The sequence below is a fragment of the Mus musculus genome, chromosome 15, assembly GCF_000001635.26.
Source record: "Mus musculus strain C57BL/6J chromosome 15, GRCm38.p6 C57BL/6J".
Lineage (NCBI taxonomy): Eukaryota > Metazoa > Chordata > Mammalia > Rodentia > Muridae > Mus > Mus musculus.
Window position 1 is genome coordinate 32,551,151 of NC_000081.6, and position 16,208 is coordinate 32,567,358.

The 16,208-nt window shown below is 39.9% G+C and overlaps 1 protein-coding gene across 5 annotated transcripts in view; it reads left to right on the top strand.

Annotated features, from left to right (window-relative positions):
* Sema5a (sema domain, seven thrombospondin repeats (type 1 and type 1-like), transmembrane domain (TM) and short cytoplasmic domain, (semaphorin) 5A) overlaps positions 1-16,208 on the top strand; it is a 451,529-nt gene that overhangs the window by 306,338 nt on the left and 128,983 nt on the right. For all 5 annotated transcript variants that reach the window (NM_009154.2, XM_011245340.2, XM_030248431.1 and 2 more), the window contains one exon: positions 11,341-11,626. In NM_009154.2, coding sequence (NP_033180.2) covers positions 11,341-11,626 — 286 coding nt within the window. The remainder of the gene's footprint in view (positions 1-11,340; positions 11,627-16,208) is intronic.

Genomic DNA, 16,208 nt, shown 5'->3' on the forward strand with positions numbered 1-16,208 from the left:
AGGCAGCTGTACAGAAATGTATGGCTGTGTGAATGTCCTGTGTGCTCTCAGCCATCGTCCCTGTGTGTCTGAGTGTATGCTCATGTGAACATTGCCACATTCATGAGGGCAGGGTCTATTCATGCTGTGGGATTCATCGCCTGCGAACTCATGTGATAGTTTGCAGAAGGCGAATCATGATGCTTTTGCTAGTATAATGTGGCAGGAAATATTAAAAAGAACTGTCTGTTCCTGAGCTACACCCAGCTACTCTCTGCCCTGGCGGTGGTCTCACTGTCTCTGTCTCTATTTAGCCCCAGCAGCGACAGATCGACGTCCTCCCAGCTCTGATTCACTTGTCTCAGTGCCACCCGTACCTTCTCAGCCATTTACCTCCAGTTATTAGTTGTCACACATCCCCTTAATCCAGTAAATTAAAATCTAGAAGTTACCATTAACCAGTCAGATTTATATACCAATAAATTCTCAATATACAATATGCCCACACATTAATTGCAGAAAAAAATTGATAATGATACAAGCTGCCCACCAAGATTAGACAAATTCTATACTTTATGGTATTTATAGCTATTTGTGGTTATTTAAAGCCACGTGAAATTTGGATCATCTTCCTCCTGTTCCATCTTCCTTCCACCCCTGTCTCCTCAGTCTTGCTCTCTCTGCAACTCTTAGCTCCACCTCCCTTTTCCCTGTCCAATCACAGGTCTCCTGCTGCACCAATATTTAAATTAATTGGACAGGGAAAATCCTGCCACAGTATAATACTTATTGTTTTGCTTCTTCAAGATCTTCAAAGATTGGGTTGCCTTATGCCCAACTCAAATTATTTGTGTAGGTATACATCCTCACCTCATTAAGGCTACTTATGTGTTCAGATAATTCTTTGTTATGGCAAAGGTATTTATTGTCTATGTGGAGATTGTTTAGTGTCATCTATAATCCCTGCCTACTAGATCCTAGCAGTATTCCCACATCCTTAACTTATAAAATAAAAAACACATGCATACATTCTCAAATATTGCCCAGGGGAAGTTGTCGCCTTTTGAGACCTACTGCTTTCACTTAGGCACACCATCATCCATCCGTCTGTCTGTGTGTATTTTTGTATCTGTCATCTACAGGTCATCTATCCATCTTTCATCTTTCCATCATCTGTCATCTGTCTGTCATCTATCTTTCACGAGCAATTGCTAAATAATACAGTCAACCCAAGCATCCCAGTTTGACTTAGAGCACACATAGAAAAATCTATGCTATCACCACTGAGCCTCTAGTAGCCTTGCTGACTTACTGTTCCCAGAGAGCAATGTGAAAGTTTTCTGAACTGAAGCAGCACCTGGACTTCTCTCATTAACACCCCTTCTTTTGAACTCATTTCAACTCAACCCACCTATGCCCTGTAGACAGTCCACTGCTGTCCCTGAAGCCTGTATTGTGTATCTTAATGTTGTTTTTCTATGTATTGCCAATTTTCACTGGCTGAGCATTGTGTGCAGTTGAAAATCCACTATTTTTTTTCCTATTGGCTAACTGCTTTGATCTGAGTTTTTCTTCAAATATTCCCTTCTCCATGGACCATCATCCTGACCACGTTATTAAAATTCACATCTTTTGCTCTCTAGTCCTCATAGTCCTTCGCCATGTTCAATTTTTAACATTAGTCACTATAGCCTTTTACCATCTTGCTTCTACCTTTGAACAAAAGGGGCATTTGTCAATCATTGGAGTGAAACTCTCTTGTGCACTGCTTTCTTTTACACTTGCAGGGTTATGTACTTGGGTGTGGTTGATGATAACTGAGTAAATGAGTTAGCAAATGCCATAGTCTGTGTCCTAGAGGTCACAGAATAAAATCTTACCCACACCCTATATGAAATATGTAGAGGGCAACTCTGTCCCAAAGGTGGAGCTCCCATGAAGGGATTAGTGTCCTCTTAAAAGAATCACAGTGAGGAGAGCTGTCTCCCCTCTTTCATCATTTGAGATCTGTGAGGTTAGAAATAAATTTTCACCCAACATGAAGCATGCTGGGTTGGCAGTGTTCATCCCCCAGCCCTTTGAGAAAAAAAATCTCTGCTCTTTATAATAAGCAAATTCGTATTTTTTTTTAATCGCAATCTGAATGGACTGGAAAAAAATAAAAAAGAATACCTGACATTTTTGTTTCCCTCATTAGTTTGTGACTCTCTTGAGGGCAAGGGTGAGGTAGGGTCATCCTTGTGGTCTTATCGCCTTAGGTTCAGTCAGTGCTTATTGAAAGAGTAGGAGAATAGAGCATCTCTTAAATAGAATAAATAGTGTTGTTATATAAGGCAAATATCTCGGCTGTAACCTAGAATCATAAAAACAAAACAAAGCAAAAAAAAAAAAAAACAAAAACAAAAACAAAAAAACAAAAAACAAAAAAAAAAAAAAACAACAAAAAACCCTCAAAACAAAACAAAAACCAAGAATTGTATCTTTCACACTGACTCTGGATCCAAACATTCACCTCCAGCTCATCTGCCCCCACTTCAGCCGTTGTATAATCACTTATCAAAGCCAGTGTAATTGATGGACTAACATTATGCCGGCATCTGGAACATTAACTTGTGTGTTTGAAGGCGAACATAATTTTCAAAACCAGATTTTTTTTTCCTTTGTGTCAAAACCACTCTTAAAACAAATTTATGTGTTTAGAGAAATTTCTTAACAGCTTTAATGCATTAAAATATTAATCATTACTAACCCTTATTAAATGATTACTGTAAGGCAGGGCAATAAATGTTTAATAGCCAAAACTTAAAATAGAAGCTGTAAAACTCGTCTTCATGAAAGTGACAAGTCAGATTGAGGAAAACAGTAAATCTATGAAAGAAAGAGGAGAGGGCATGTACAAGACAGCACTGTGTGATCAGATTTGGAAACTGAAGTGACTGTGTGTCTACATAGGACATGGCAAACAAGTGCCTGAGTGAACTTTAAAAACACACCATGAGCTCGGTGTGGATGGCATCTTATTAACACCCAGGGACTCGCTTGTTTCCTCATTTGAGGAACCATTTGCTTGGCTGACATGCAAATTCCTGAGTTCCCTTGAATATAAGATTCTACCCATGGTTGCCTATGGAGGACTCATGAGATCCATAAACATCATTCATAATACAAGTATCATGTTCTGTGATATGTGGCACACAGAAGTACAGTGAAATTTTTAATGTTCCTCCCAAATTTTGTTCCTCAGCAAGATGGATCTGGATGAATATGCTATGGAGACTTGATTTAATGTAGTTTGGAAATTCTTACAAATTATATATTATCCTTATGGTATATGTAAAGAACTTAATAAGTTCTTTTTACGTATAATCTGCCTGTTGGCACAGCTGCTGTAGTCTTGTTACCATACAAGGTACATGGGAAAATCTCAAAGACTAGGGAGAACACTTCACGTAGAAGGGACACCCACATCCAACCCATTAGCAGTCTTCCCTGCAGTCCTCCAAAGGAGATCCTGGCCCTTAATACCCAGATGACATCTTGACCACACCTAGTGAAGACCTAGGATTTAAAAACAGATTCCACTTCATAGCTTGCACCCCTTGCCTACCACATGCTACCAACCCTCTCTGCGTTTAGACTCACATTAGGATATACTAGCATCATACCGAGGCTGTTCCTTTTCACTGATACATATATCTATGTGCAGAACTGCTGTGGGAGAGAGCCATGTGTACTTTCAGAAAAGGTTGATAATTTTCTTCGTTGTTGAACCATTGCAAAAAGGATAAAATGAGCTGAAATTACCCAGCAAAAGACAACAAGTCGGCAGAATGATTTAACACAGCCCTTTATGAGATGTAAGAAATCAATTTTGATACTGCCTTTTGAAATTACATGACATTAACGGAGCACCGAGTGTCTGAAAGCTCCAGAGCCCCAGAGCCCGTGGTTCTCTAAGGAGTTTCTGTACTTGCCAACAAGTCACTTAGAACCTGTGAGTTTTGATTTGTACATCTCAAAGGAGAATGGGTGATACATTGCAGTAAAGGCACAAACTGTGCACCGGTTTACATGAAACTTCACATTAAGATCCACACAGGAGGAGAGACATCTGCCTCCAGAGAAACTATGCAGACATTTACTAGCGCTGACGTAAATTAGAGTAATGTTCCATGCTCGTTGTCTCACAATGCTAGCCACTCCTAATGAGAGTCTTGCATTCCTCCCTTGCTGGCTCTTAATATTGCTTCCTTTCTGTCTGCCCGGGGTAGTTTTGTGGACCATCTTCTTGATCCAAATCCTAGTTATCCTTCTTGTAAGATGCACAGTTCTGTTTCTCTCCCTCTGTTGAGCATTTTTCCCCCCAGTGGATGGCTTCCAGCTTTAGTGCACTCATCACAATCTATGAAAGGCAGCTCGCTCTCTGTGGTTTTATCTTTATTCGTTTTGTTTGTGCTTTCCTTTGGACCCAGTCAAACAAGGAAACAGATAGAACCATCATGTGGTATTACTTATTCTGTTGTAGCTTGTCAAGAAGAAAAATTGATATAAAATAAAATACAGTGTTGCTGCAGAGAGTGTCTTTCAAATGAATTTCATGCGTTTTACTTCATATATATATATATATATATATATACATATATATGTATATATCACATTCTAATATTTCTCATTATCTTTGAATTCAACTAAGCATTGAATGTAAAAATCATATAGATATAGATACTTAGATATAGTAGAGATTAAATTATCTCCTGTTTTGGAAAAAAAAAAAAGGGATTCTAAAAAAGCCAAAAGAGCATCAGAAAGAAAAAAAAAAAAAAAAGGAGCATTGCATCTAGAAATGCCCCACTTTAAAAGTGCTTAGGCATACTTAGAAAATGAGCTCTAGTTAATGAACCTGGAGTCCTGCAGCTTGGAAGATGTGATAAGCATGGTGGTAAAGCAACCAGAGGCTGCACCTAGGCTGAAGGTAGTCAGCGCAGTGGACACCACCAGTGGCTATGTTGCTTTGAGAAGGAATATCTCAGCCAAGTTCCCCTAAGCTGGGGAAGTCTAAACGGGATTAGCTCTTCTTTAGATGACTGGGCACGAGTGTGTGTGGTTCTCTGTTAGTAGGAAGGTGGAACGGATTGTAAGTTATTCCTTCGGGAATCCTTAAACCCCTGTAAACAATGCACTGCGCTTGATTGTGGTCCCCACAATGCCTTGCAGCTGGGCTTACTCTCCCACAATGCACTGAAACTGTTCATATTGCCCATAATGCACTGCAGCTGGTCACACTCCCCACAATGCACTGCAGCTGGTCATACTCCCCACAGTCCTGTAGAGAATAGTCTCTTGAACCAGTGTTTCGGTTTTCCTTCTGCCTTGCCTTCTGAGAGTAGATGGTCACGTGGCTGTACAGGATAAGCAGGGTTATGCACACTCTGCTTTCTTGCGGCCACTTCAAATTCCACAGAAAGTTGAATATCCCTGCCTCCCAACTCTCCATTATGGATTATTAGTCTGTCCTGATTTTCTGCCCCAAATCTTATGTCCCAACCCTGGTTCCATTCCAATCCTGTCTACCCTCATGGTCTCTTAAGCTGGTCCCTCGATTGAGCATTTATCCTATCCTTGGTCTGTGGTCCTTTCTGACCTCACTCCTGCCCTTCCGTCTCCTTTTTCTGGCTACTGCTGTAGATATCCAGGGTCCTAGTCACCATTGCAGTTACTAACTGGCTCTGTCTCGGTGCATTTGCACTGGTCCAGGAAATGGGCAGTGTCTATCTGTTTAAAAGGATCCAATGAATACCCAGGGCAGTATAGGAGCTGTTCAGTGAGCTGGTGAGGGAGGCTTTCTACAGATGGCATTGAAGGCTTTGTGTACTGCACAGTCTCTATAGCCATATCGTCCCAGACTAACTGAAAGCAGTAGTGCCCTAATTTCTTATGCAGAATGGAGGAGGGTTGTCACATAAACAGAGATGATCCATTTACCGTAGTATGTGTTTCTTCAATCTACATAACGAAACAGTTATAACTTTTGTTCTGCGTTTTGATTATTGCCAACCAAGCGCTTGGCACTTGGCATGCATTCCCTTTGAATCTCACAGCGATACTTAAAGTGGTGTATCATTATTGCCATTCTAAATCAGAGAATATAATGGTCATATAAGTTAAATAAAAGTTCATACAGACAGTAGATGGAAGTATTGAGCCATGCATACATATACCTCAGTACTACATGTATGTGATACACATGAACCTACATTGCACGTGCACACAGAGATGTGTGTCATCTATGAAAAAAAATCTATCTCAGATCTAGTTGAAATCTTAGGAAAATGTCTATGGTCACTCATTAAGGGTTAAGGGACATTTAATTAACTTTAAATTAAGTGACATAAGTACCTACATGAAACTGGGTGGTCTAAATAAATACCTAAGTGGAGTTCAACTTTGTTTTGAAAGTTTCTACAGGACATTTTGTTATAGTTATGACAAAGGAAACATAGTGTGGTGGGACTAAAAGGTATAAATAAGGAAACTGCTTCATCGTGACACGTATAAATTAGGGTGATTTGCTGTTTGTCATATGGAAAGAATGTTTTCATTAATGCATTTTCCTAATAGTGAAGCAGCTTCCTGTTGGTAAAACTCGGCCTAGATGCATTTATGCTTCTCAGATCCTGATCATCTTTAAGCACAATATATGCAGGATACGTTTGATCATTCATTGTTAGTATTATTTGAAGTTCTGTCAAAAACAAATTAATGTGAAAGGAACAGGAAGCACAAAGAATGAGACAAAAGCATTTGCCATCATCTATTGTGATCTTACTAAGTGCCAGCCCTTCATCAGACAGTCCTTCAGAGTACATCTTCAGTGCTCTCAGAACTCATGTAGGATGACAGTACATGGCACATGCCAATGGTTCAGTCCAGAGCAGAGCTGCAGCACACATGGGCTCCATGCCCAGTCATGTCAACTTTGCTTTTCACAAGCATTTTGCAAGGTGGCCTTTTCAAGTGATTTTTCATGGATTTTGATTCTAGTACACATTGTATAAGCTTGACACATTAGGATTCTTTCATATCTTTCATGGATATTCTCATTGATTCTATGTCAGTAACTACCAGTGAAGCAGCCCCCAGATTAACCCATTTAAGAATATTACATTCCCGGGCTGATATTTTGGGCACTAGAATAGAAAGAGTAGATTGAAAGACTTCAATCAGATGGATGCTGTTTGATTTGGGGGCCAGACTCCTCTCTGTGGCTTGTCACTGGCATCCTCTCATCACACACATGTATTCATGTTGAGAGTCACTTCTTGGTGCTGCCAACTGCACAGTCATCATTTTGTAAATTGTAACACTATTCTTAGATCACAGTGGGCAGTCTTCATCTACTTTCTGACATATGTTGCATAATATTCTGTAATCTGTAATTCACAATCTGTAATTCACAAATATGAGAAATGACAATTTCTCCACTCCCATACTTTTATACATGCTCACATAGAGCTATGTTTCTTCCCATTCTGAATTAGTCAACATGAAATCTTCTATTCATTGATAGATAGCTCTGATAGTAATGATGTATAAATGATCTCTCAGATTGCTCTCTCTAATATCCATCAGAGATAAGACAGCAATGCCCGATTTATAGCTTGTTTGGTTCCTTCAACAACGACACGTAGTAGTTTGCAGTGAATCACACTTTAACAAGAGACAAAAATCAAATAGTGGAGGAAGACAGTATGTATCTTATGATTCTTCCTGGTGAGATTGGTGTCCTCTTCTTCCAGATTTACATCTATAAACACAAGATATTTGACTGCCCGTTTAACGGTTATTTTTGGTATTTTCATTGCATTTGGAAATGCAACATGATGCTAGATGAGTTTCAAAAGTCCTGCTCTCCAAAACATGAAGTTTCCTGATCTAGCAGCTGGTCACACAGGCAGGGACTGGTCATCATCCCAAGGTTCACTGTGGGGCAGCAGGGCTTGTTTCCAAATGGACTTGGTTCTGATACCAGCATGACCATACAGTGTAGTAAACTGCAGAACAATAACTACTACAGGCTCAACCCAAGTTCTGTTTTCTCAAACAAGACAGAAAGGGGGTGAGTCTGAGCATTTCTATTGAAGTGTGTCAGTGGTTTTCAGGCTTAGGAAGGATTTCTATGGAAGAAGGAAGAAGCTATGGGCGAATATGCTGACCTTCCTATGAGAAACTTGCATGAGGCATATGGGCCGGGCCCTAGGAGAGCACTGAGTGGTCAGTTGTAGATGTTCCACTTAAACCTCCAGCTCTGTTGCTGCTTACACCCTCCCAACTACATTCTTGCTAATTAGTCCCTTGAATAGCGTGCCCTGCACTTCCTACTGTCCTTGGGGTTTGAACCCAGTTCCTTTTACTTTCTTAGCAAGTGTTCTTACCTACTGAGATATCTGCTTGGTCCACTGGTCGTATATTAAGGAACTGATAGAATATTATGTTTTGTTTTGTTCTGCTTTGTTTTATGGCATTTCTTTTTCACTCCTTTGTAACTATTAATGAATGTGCAGGCCCTAAGCTTAGACAGTCTGATTTGGGGCTTCTTCACCGTTCACAATGCTGGCTTGTGAACTTGGCTGAGTCATTAAACCCTTTAGTATCCTTCACTATAAAGCAACATCTGTAACACATCACCTATCTCTGTTTCTTGTGAGTTTAGCAGCCCAGAGCATAGCTCACAGATTAGTGCAAGAATAAGTTCCTCAGAGTAGAGTTAATTTTTATTATAAACTTAAGTGGAAGAAACAGGATAGATCACTTCCTTCGTGAGAATTCTCCTACTCTACCACTGTGATGTACTAGAGATAGATGCCACATTTTGTCATATATCTGACCCCACAGTAATGGCAGAAGTGAGTATGTTTGATAAATGTTGGTGAGTCCGCCTCAAGCTTTCCAATTGATTACTGTTAACCTTAGCCCCAGAAGGACACATACACATTCAAGTGCTCCCTATATCTTGTCAGGTTTATTTTTAACATTTGTTTTTAGTTCTGTGCACATGTGTGTATATGTACACACATGGGTACCGTGAACCTTGAGTTGTAGGTATTTGTGAGCCTCCTAATGTGGACACTGGAAGCCAAGCTTGAATTCTCTGGAAGAGCAGTGTGAGCTTTTACCTGCTGGACCATCTCTTCAGCCCTAATCGTTTCCAGTTCACACGAAGTTTACTATTGCTATTGATGCTGGCAGTGGGAGATTTGCCTATTTTTGCTATACTCTCACATTGTGATCTGGCCATGTGAACCTGGGTACAGGATACATCCTGAAATGAAGCTATGCATACAGATGACTCTTTTCTTCAAACACTAAGTATAGTTTTGCCATTTGTCTTTGATTTTGGCATCTGTTTCTGTAATAGTTCTCTCTTGGAGATTCTTAATTAGCATTACTTTTTAAAAACCCTTCAGGACTTTATTTGTGTACCATACAAACACCTGCCTTAGTGGGTGTATCTCCAGGATCCTAAAGTGTTCAGTAATTGTGCATATATCTATTATCATGTCATTCTTTAGTGCAATTTAGTTTGTTGATTCCTAATGTATCTGCTTCAGGTTAAAGCAACAGTGACCTAAAAACAAATGCTTGGTGGCATAGAAATTAAATCATTTGTCAGGATTTGTGTGTATGCTTTTATTTATTTAATTAGCCTAAGAATGATATAAAGAGATGAAGGAAAAGCAGAATAGATATGCTAATTGTTGTGTTTTTATGTTTTTAAAATGTAAAGCTGTGTTAGGACATTTTTGATGATAGAGAGATGATTGAAAATTGGTGACAGTTCTCCTGGACATGCTTAAAGTTGGGTCAGTGTTAGTGTTGTGTCCTGACTATTCCAGCTCCTAGATGAGCTTCTGTGTGTCCTATTAACATTGAGGGCTTATCTTGCTTGCAAGACTATTCTTAGTCATCTTGTCAATAGAATTCAAACTGGTGCAATCAATCAAATATTGTCAAGTACAAGGCCAGGTGAATTGCCCCATAACAAAGCAATTGTCCCTAAAAAGTGGATCCTTGTAGATATAGCTGCTGTGTCTCTCCATTAATTCTGAACATCAAAGGTTACTGCCATGATTATCCTAATTACACCATAAAATTCTGGTGTTTACTGAATGAATTGAGATGCCTTGAAAATAAACAAAAGAGAGGTGGAAGTGGTTCCTGGGGGTTTTAGAGAAAATAATTAGGGCATGAGTGTGTGTGAACACAGCTCTTCTATTATCATTAGGATCAATACCAAGTTAAGAAGATAGTACTCTAGGTGGTATGTGTAAAATTCTGATTCCTAAATTCCTAATAAGCCTGATGCTTAAATCATGGCTTCACCATGATTTTAGCATTTGTATATTCTCATATTTCCACTGACTATGAGACCATAATGCTTCCAGACTATTTCAACACTCATTTTCTCTCTCCATGGATTCCCTTGGTGACCTAGAAATCAGAAAACAAGGCTTGATTGTCACAGTTACCGGGTCACTATAGTAACAGTGGATGCTAAAGCTAATTCAGGCTATCAACCTTGTGGTTTGTATTTTTGACTCCGTTTTCATCTTCAAAAAATCATTTTTAGGGCCCTAGTGAAAGCTCATAAATTATGTCCAGTAACGTTCATAGGTTTCATTGTTATGCTCAAGTGTTACTGTAGAGTCCAGAATTCCCCATACGTATTCAGTCCTTATTTTCTTCCTCTCTTTCTCATGTATAAGGAAGGATTTTCCAACAGTCGAACACATATTGATCTGTGAACATGTGCTACTTTCTCTTTGGTTTGTTTTGTCTCATTTTTTAATTCCTTTTCTTTTCTTTTGGGGGATTGCAATATACTTAGATCATTTCCCTCTTCCCTTTCCTCCCTGCAAACTCTCCAATATAGCATTCCTTGCTCTTTCAAATCCATGGCCTCTTTTGTCATTAATTGTTGTTCCATTCATACGTGCAAATGTATATATCTAAATTCCTAAATAAATTCCTAAATGGCACCTATTGCCTTGTGAACTTGAGTGCAGACTTAACTCAAGATGACTGAGGGAAAATCACACTGTTGATCTCATATTAAGACATGCAAAAACATGCATGGAAGCAATATAGCATGCAACAGTAAGCAACAGTAAGCAACAGTAAGCAACAGTAAGGTGCTTTCAGAATCTTACAGTTTTCCCCCTCTCTTTTTTCTTTCTTGTAAGCACTATTTGTTGTCAACCATAACAATATTTCCTTTGAGAAAAAAAAAAAAAAGATTATCAGAGAAGAGTTAAACAACAGGAATGGCATATGATATTGAGATTTTTCTCCTCTTGTTTTCAGAACCAAACTTTGTGTCTTCCTACGACATCGGAAATTTCACCTACTTCTTCTTCCGAGAAAACGCCGTGGAACATGACTGTGGGAAGACGGTGTTCTCCAGGGCTGCCCGGGTCTGTAAAAATGACATTGGAGGGCGATTTCTTCTGGAGGACACCTGGACTACCTTCATGAAGGCTCGCCTCAACTGCTCCCGGCCTGGTGAGGTGCCCTTCTACTACAATGAGCTGCAGGGTACTTTCTTCCTGCCGGAGCTGGATCTGATCTATGGTATCTTCACCACCAATGTGTAAGTAGCTGCAAATGTCCCCTCTGCTCGCTCTGCCACTTGTCCTGAATGGGCCTTTTGTTCTCTGACCTCTGAGGGTTTAAAGTTGCTCTAGAGGAAGTCTTTCTTATTTTCCTGGGCCAACAGCCAAAGAACCACAAAAAGAGTCTTTTCAGTGTGGATTCAGTATTAGGTAAAGATATATGCTTTGCAGGACTCGCTTTAGGAAAGGAAAGCTCATTCCAAATATTTTTCTTTTGTCCTTAGGAAAAAGGAGTATTGAATTATTGTATTTTGGATTGCACCTTCCTGATGAGTGAGTGTGCTCTAGACACTATAGGAAGTGCTGATGCATATCAGAGCTATTTTTTTAACCAAATAAGTCCTAGGTCTACCACATGCACATCAAACCCTTTGGCACTTTTACATATTCTCATCGCTGCAGTTCTCTTTGAACTGTTCTCACAGTTGTTGGGTAGGAGTACAGTATGGAAAATACTCCTGAAAATGCAATGTATAGGTGTGCTTTAATTTTTTTTTAGTTATTTTCTTTATTTACATTTCAAATGTTATCCCCTTTCCTGGTTTCCCCTCTGAAAACCCCCTTTCATATCCTCCCTCCCACTGCTTCTATGAGGGTGCCCCCCCCCCCCCAGCCCCTGATATCCCCATTCTGGCATTCCCCTACACTGGGACATTGAGCCTTCACCAGATGTTTGGTTTTTGTTGTTGTTGTTGGTGGTGGTGGTGGGTTTTTTGTAGAAGAGTCATATATTTTTGCATAATAAAAAGAGTGTTGTCTGGAAAGTCTGAGCTTTGTGATCACATTATTCTTGCCTGGATCTCTGCAGTTACCTGAAATGCAGTGGCTATTTTCCTGTCATGGCACTTTGTGTTTTTCTCTTGGGAAGATGTTTCTAACCTCACAACAGATAGTATCTGGCTTAGGAAAGCTTGGGAAGTTTCTGAGCTCTCACTCAGCCTTTCCTTGGTGGGATGTCTCGTGAGCCTGCATTTGGCTTGCCTTTCTTTAGCTGTGGTTTTGTGAGAAGATCTCGAGTATCTACTGCCCATCTGGGTATTAAGGACCATTGAGGAACTCTGGTAAGTACTTCTCTAAATGAGCGGTGCCAGGTATAGTTCTATAGTGCAGGTTCTGACTTGGAGCTCCAATCTGGAGATCTAACAATCTACACAAAAGTCAAACAGTTGCTTCCATAATTCGAAGTAGATGCCAGAAAAGTGCTCATAGGTGGAATACTGACCCACCCACGTCCATGGCTTTAGTTCTGTTTCATTGTTGATGACTGACTTGCATCCTGGAAAATCTTATCTCTGCCCAAAGTAGTCATTGGATTACCCTGTGATGTCTTCTCCTCTCTATATATAATTTCCTTTAACATTTGTGTGTGTGTGTGTGTGTGTGTGTGTGTGTGTGTGTGTGTGTGTGTATATATATATATATACATATATATATATATATATATATATATACATGAATGAATGATATGGGTGTATATGTGTATGCATGTATGTATGGGTATACATGTTTTCCAGCGTATGCATCTGCATGAGTTTGGAAGCTCAAACCTGATGTTGGATATCTTCCCCAATTTCCATTATTTATTGAAGCACAGACTCTCACTGAACTTAGAACTAGCCAATCCTGGCTTTCTATCTAGTCAGCCTGTCTCAGGGGTCCCAGTCTTTGCCGTCTAAGTGCTGGGATTATAGGTAGCCAGGTGTTTTGCCTGGCTTTTCAGGAGTTCTGTGTCCCAGTCTTCAAGCCTCACACTAGAACAGGAAGTGCTTTATCTACTGAATCATCCCTCCATCCTCTCCTTTGCTTTACATCACTTTGCTATCAGAAGAAGCCTGCCTACAAATGGTGTGCTGAAGAGCCCCGTGCCCATGGACTCCTGCTTCCTTTTTCTCTATTCTCACCACTATTGATGAGTGTTTATGTTCACTGGATGTAAACATTCACCACACTGACTGTCTTACTTCAACTTGACGTTAGAAAACTGTAGTATGGATAGTTTGCTGCCACCCACTTCTCAGTGGCCATTTCTATTGTAGATTTGCTTCTCAGACCCAGAATCAGTTTTACTACTTGAAGATTTTCTTTTTCATACAAAACCAAAACAAAACAAAAAAACCAATTTCTGGTTTCTAAAGTTGATTTGCTTTTCAAAACCTTGTTTAAGAAATAGAGTCAGCCTCACAAGATGAATGCTCAGTTGCTCAACTGACATCAATTTTATACACTCTGGGAGTTTGCCTTACATAGCTCTCCCTTTGCTGACTCTGAGACAAAAATAACAGCAGCAAAAGCTCCCATTTGCAAAGTTCTATAGGTTCCATGCCTGCCTGTGCCATTTCTAGGTGGCTTCTCAACCTACCTAATGCTGCAGTACTTTAAAACAGTTCCTCATGTTGTGGTGACTCCCAGCCATACAATTATTTCATTGCTACTTCATAACTATAATTTTGCTAGTTGTGAATTGTAATGTAGATAGCTGATATACAAGATATATGATATGCAACCCCCAAAAGGGTCATGAGCCACAGGTTGAGAACAACTGATTTAGAGTTGTCAAAATGTTTCAAGTACTGTTCAGGACTGCAAATGTTCACCATCTCAGAAGCCACCCAACATCAACTCTCTCCAGACAGACAAGATTCCTCATCACACTTACTTTCAGCTGTTCACCAACTTCATGATGGGCTCCAGCTCTCCCCTTCCCTGGCTTCCATCTTACCTTCTTGCATGAGGCAACATTCTTGAAGAGCAAGAGAGGGGATGAGAAAGGGAGAGGTAGGGAGAGGAAGTAAAGGAAGGAGAGAGAGGAGGACTGAGGAGGGAAATAGAGATCCCCTCCTGACTTCAATTAGAAACTATGACTTTGTGTGGCTGTCTCTTAGCACTAAAGGGTGGAATGTCTCTGTTCAGGCTCATTTCCTCCACTGGGGACTCTGGAGTTTTCTTCACCTTAGGCATAAGGTAGACTTCATGAGTTGGATTACCACTGGAATGTTTGTTTGTCTATCTGTTTATTTGATTTGAAGGTTTTTATATTTTCTATCATGACAGAGAGCTAGGAGATAGCTCAGCACATAAGAACATTAGAAACTTTTGCATAAGAACAAAGTTTTGTTCCCAGCACTCACATGGCAGCTCACAACTGTCTTTAACCCTAGTTACAGACAATCTAATGCCCTTTCTGGTCTCTGTGGGCATCAGGCATGCATAGATACATACAGACAGACACTCATAAATGTAAAAATGAGTAATGCTTCTTTTAAAGTTAGTGTCACACCACTATAGCTGTGTATAGTATAGAGAGTATGTGACCTACATAGTATAGTTTAATTATATCTCAGTATAGGTATATATAGAATAAAGTTGTTTTGGGGGCCTTAGAAAAAAAATTTTATTGTACTGTTTCTTCTAAGTGAGTTGATAAGATTAAGAACCTTTTGAAACCTCTTCTACATTAGTTGGAACAAAAATTTAAGTCCTCATAATTCTGGACTAACCAATTGTGTCCCTGGCATCATTATAAAATTTAATTATTATTACTTCTTAAATTTTTTATGTATATGTGTGTGCTTATGTGCATCAAATCCATGCAGGTGCCCATAAAGACCAGAAGGTTTCAGATCCTTTAGAACTGGAGACACAGGCAGTTGTGAGCCACCCAATGAGGGTGCGGGGAATTAAACTCAGAATCTCTCCAAGAGCAGTAACCACTCTTAACTGCTGAGTCACCTCTCCAGCAAGCCCCCATTCCTGCATCATTCTCATCTACCGAGTCTCTAAATAAAGTTCTGAGATAGTTAATATACAGTATTGACTACACTACACAATCTGCTTGATTGCTCATGGAGGCCAGATGGAATACCTGTGTTCCAAAGATATGTTGACCATTATTGCTTCCAGTTTTCAGTAACTTATTCAGAGGCTGATATAGTAGTGCATAGCTGGATGGGGTCGCATGCCTGTGAGGGAGATGCTACAAAAGAAACTGGGTATGCACTTTAATTTCTGTATGTTGATCTGACTCAAGAGGATAGATTGGAAAAAAATAATAGGGGTAGGGTCCTCATGTAGCTCATATAAGCCCTTTCTTCCCCACCTGTCTCTTTCAGAGTAAGTAGAACAGAGAAAAGACAGAGGGTAGATGCTTTAACAAAGGCACTATGCCCAACAGGGTCATAGAGAAATTTATCCTTTGCCAGCTCAGATGATCAGCTGTCAGGACTTCCTAGGGAGTCCCTGAGCTGATAGCCATGCCCATGTCATCTCAGTTCAGAGTAAATTAGTGTCTCTGTCTAGAAGAGGATGTAGTTGTTATTGCACTTGGCTTCTTGGCCAAGCAAATGGACTTGGGGACCATGTGGAAAGTAGGAGATATCTGCTTCACCCTCTATGGTCTATGGCATGGGCTGATTCAACTCACTCTCTGTCTAGAACCTTAGGGTCTTTTTAGGGTCTGTAGACTCCTTGTGAAGAAGTAGATGGTATATGCACAAAAGCTTAGCAGGAGGCTCAAGGTGATATTATGATTACTATGGATTGCCCATTATCTGTCAGGTAACT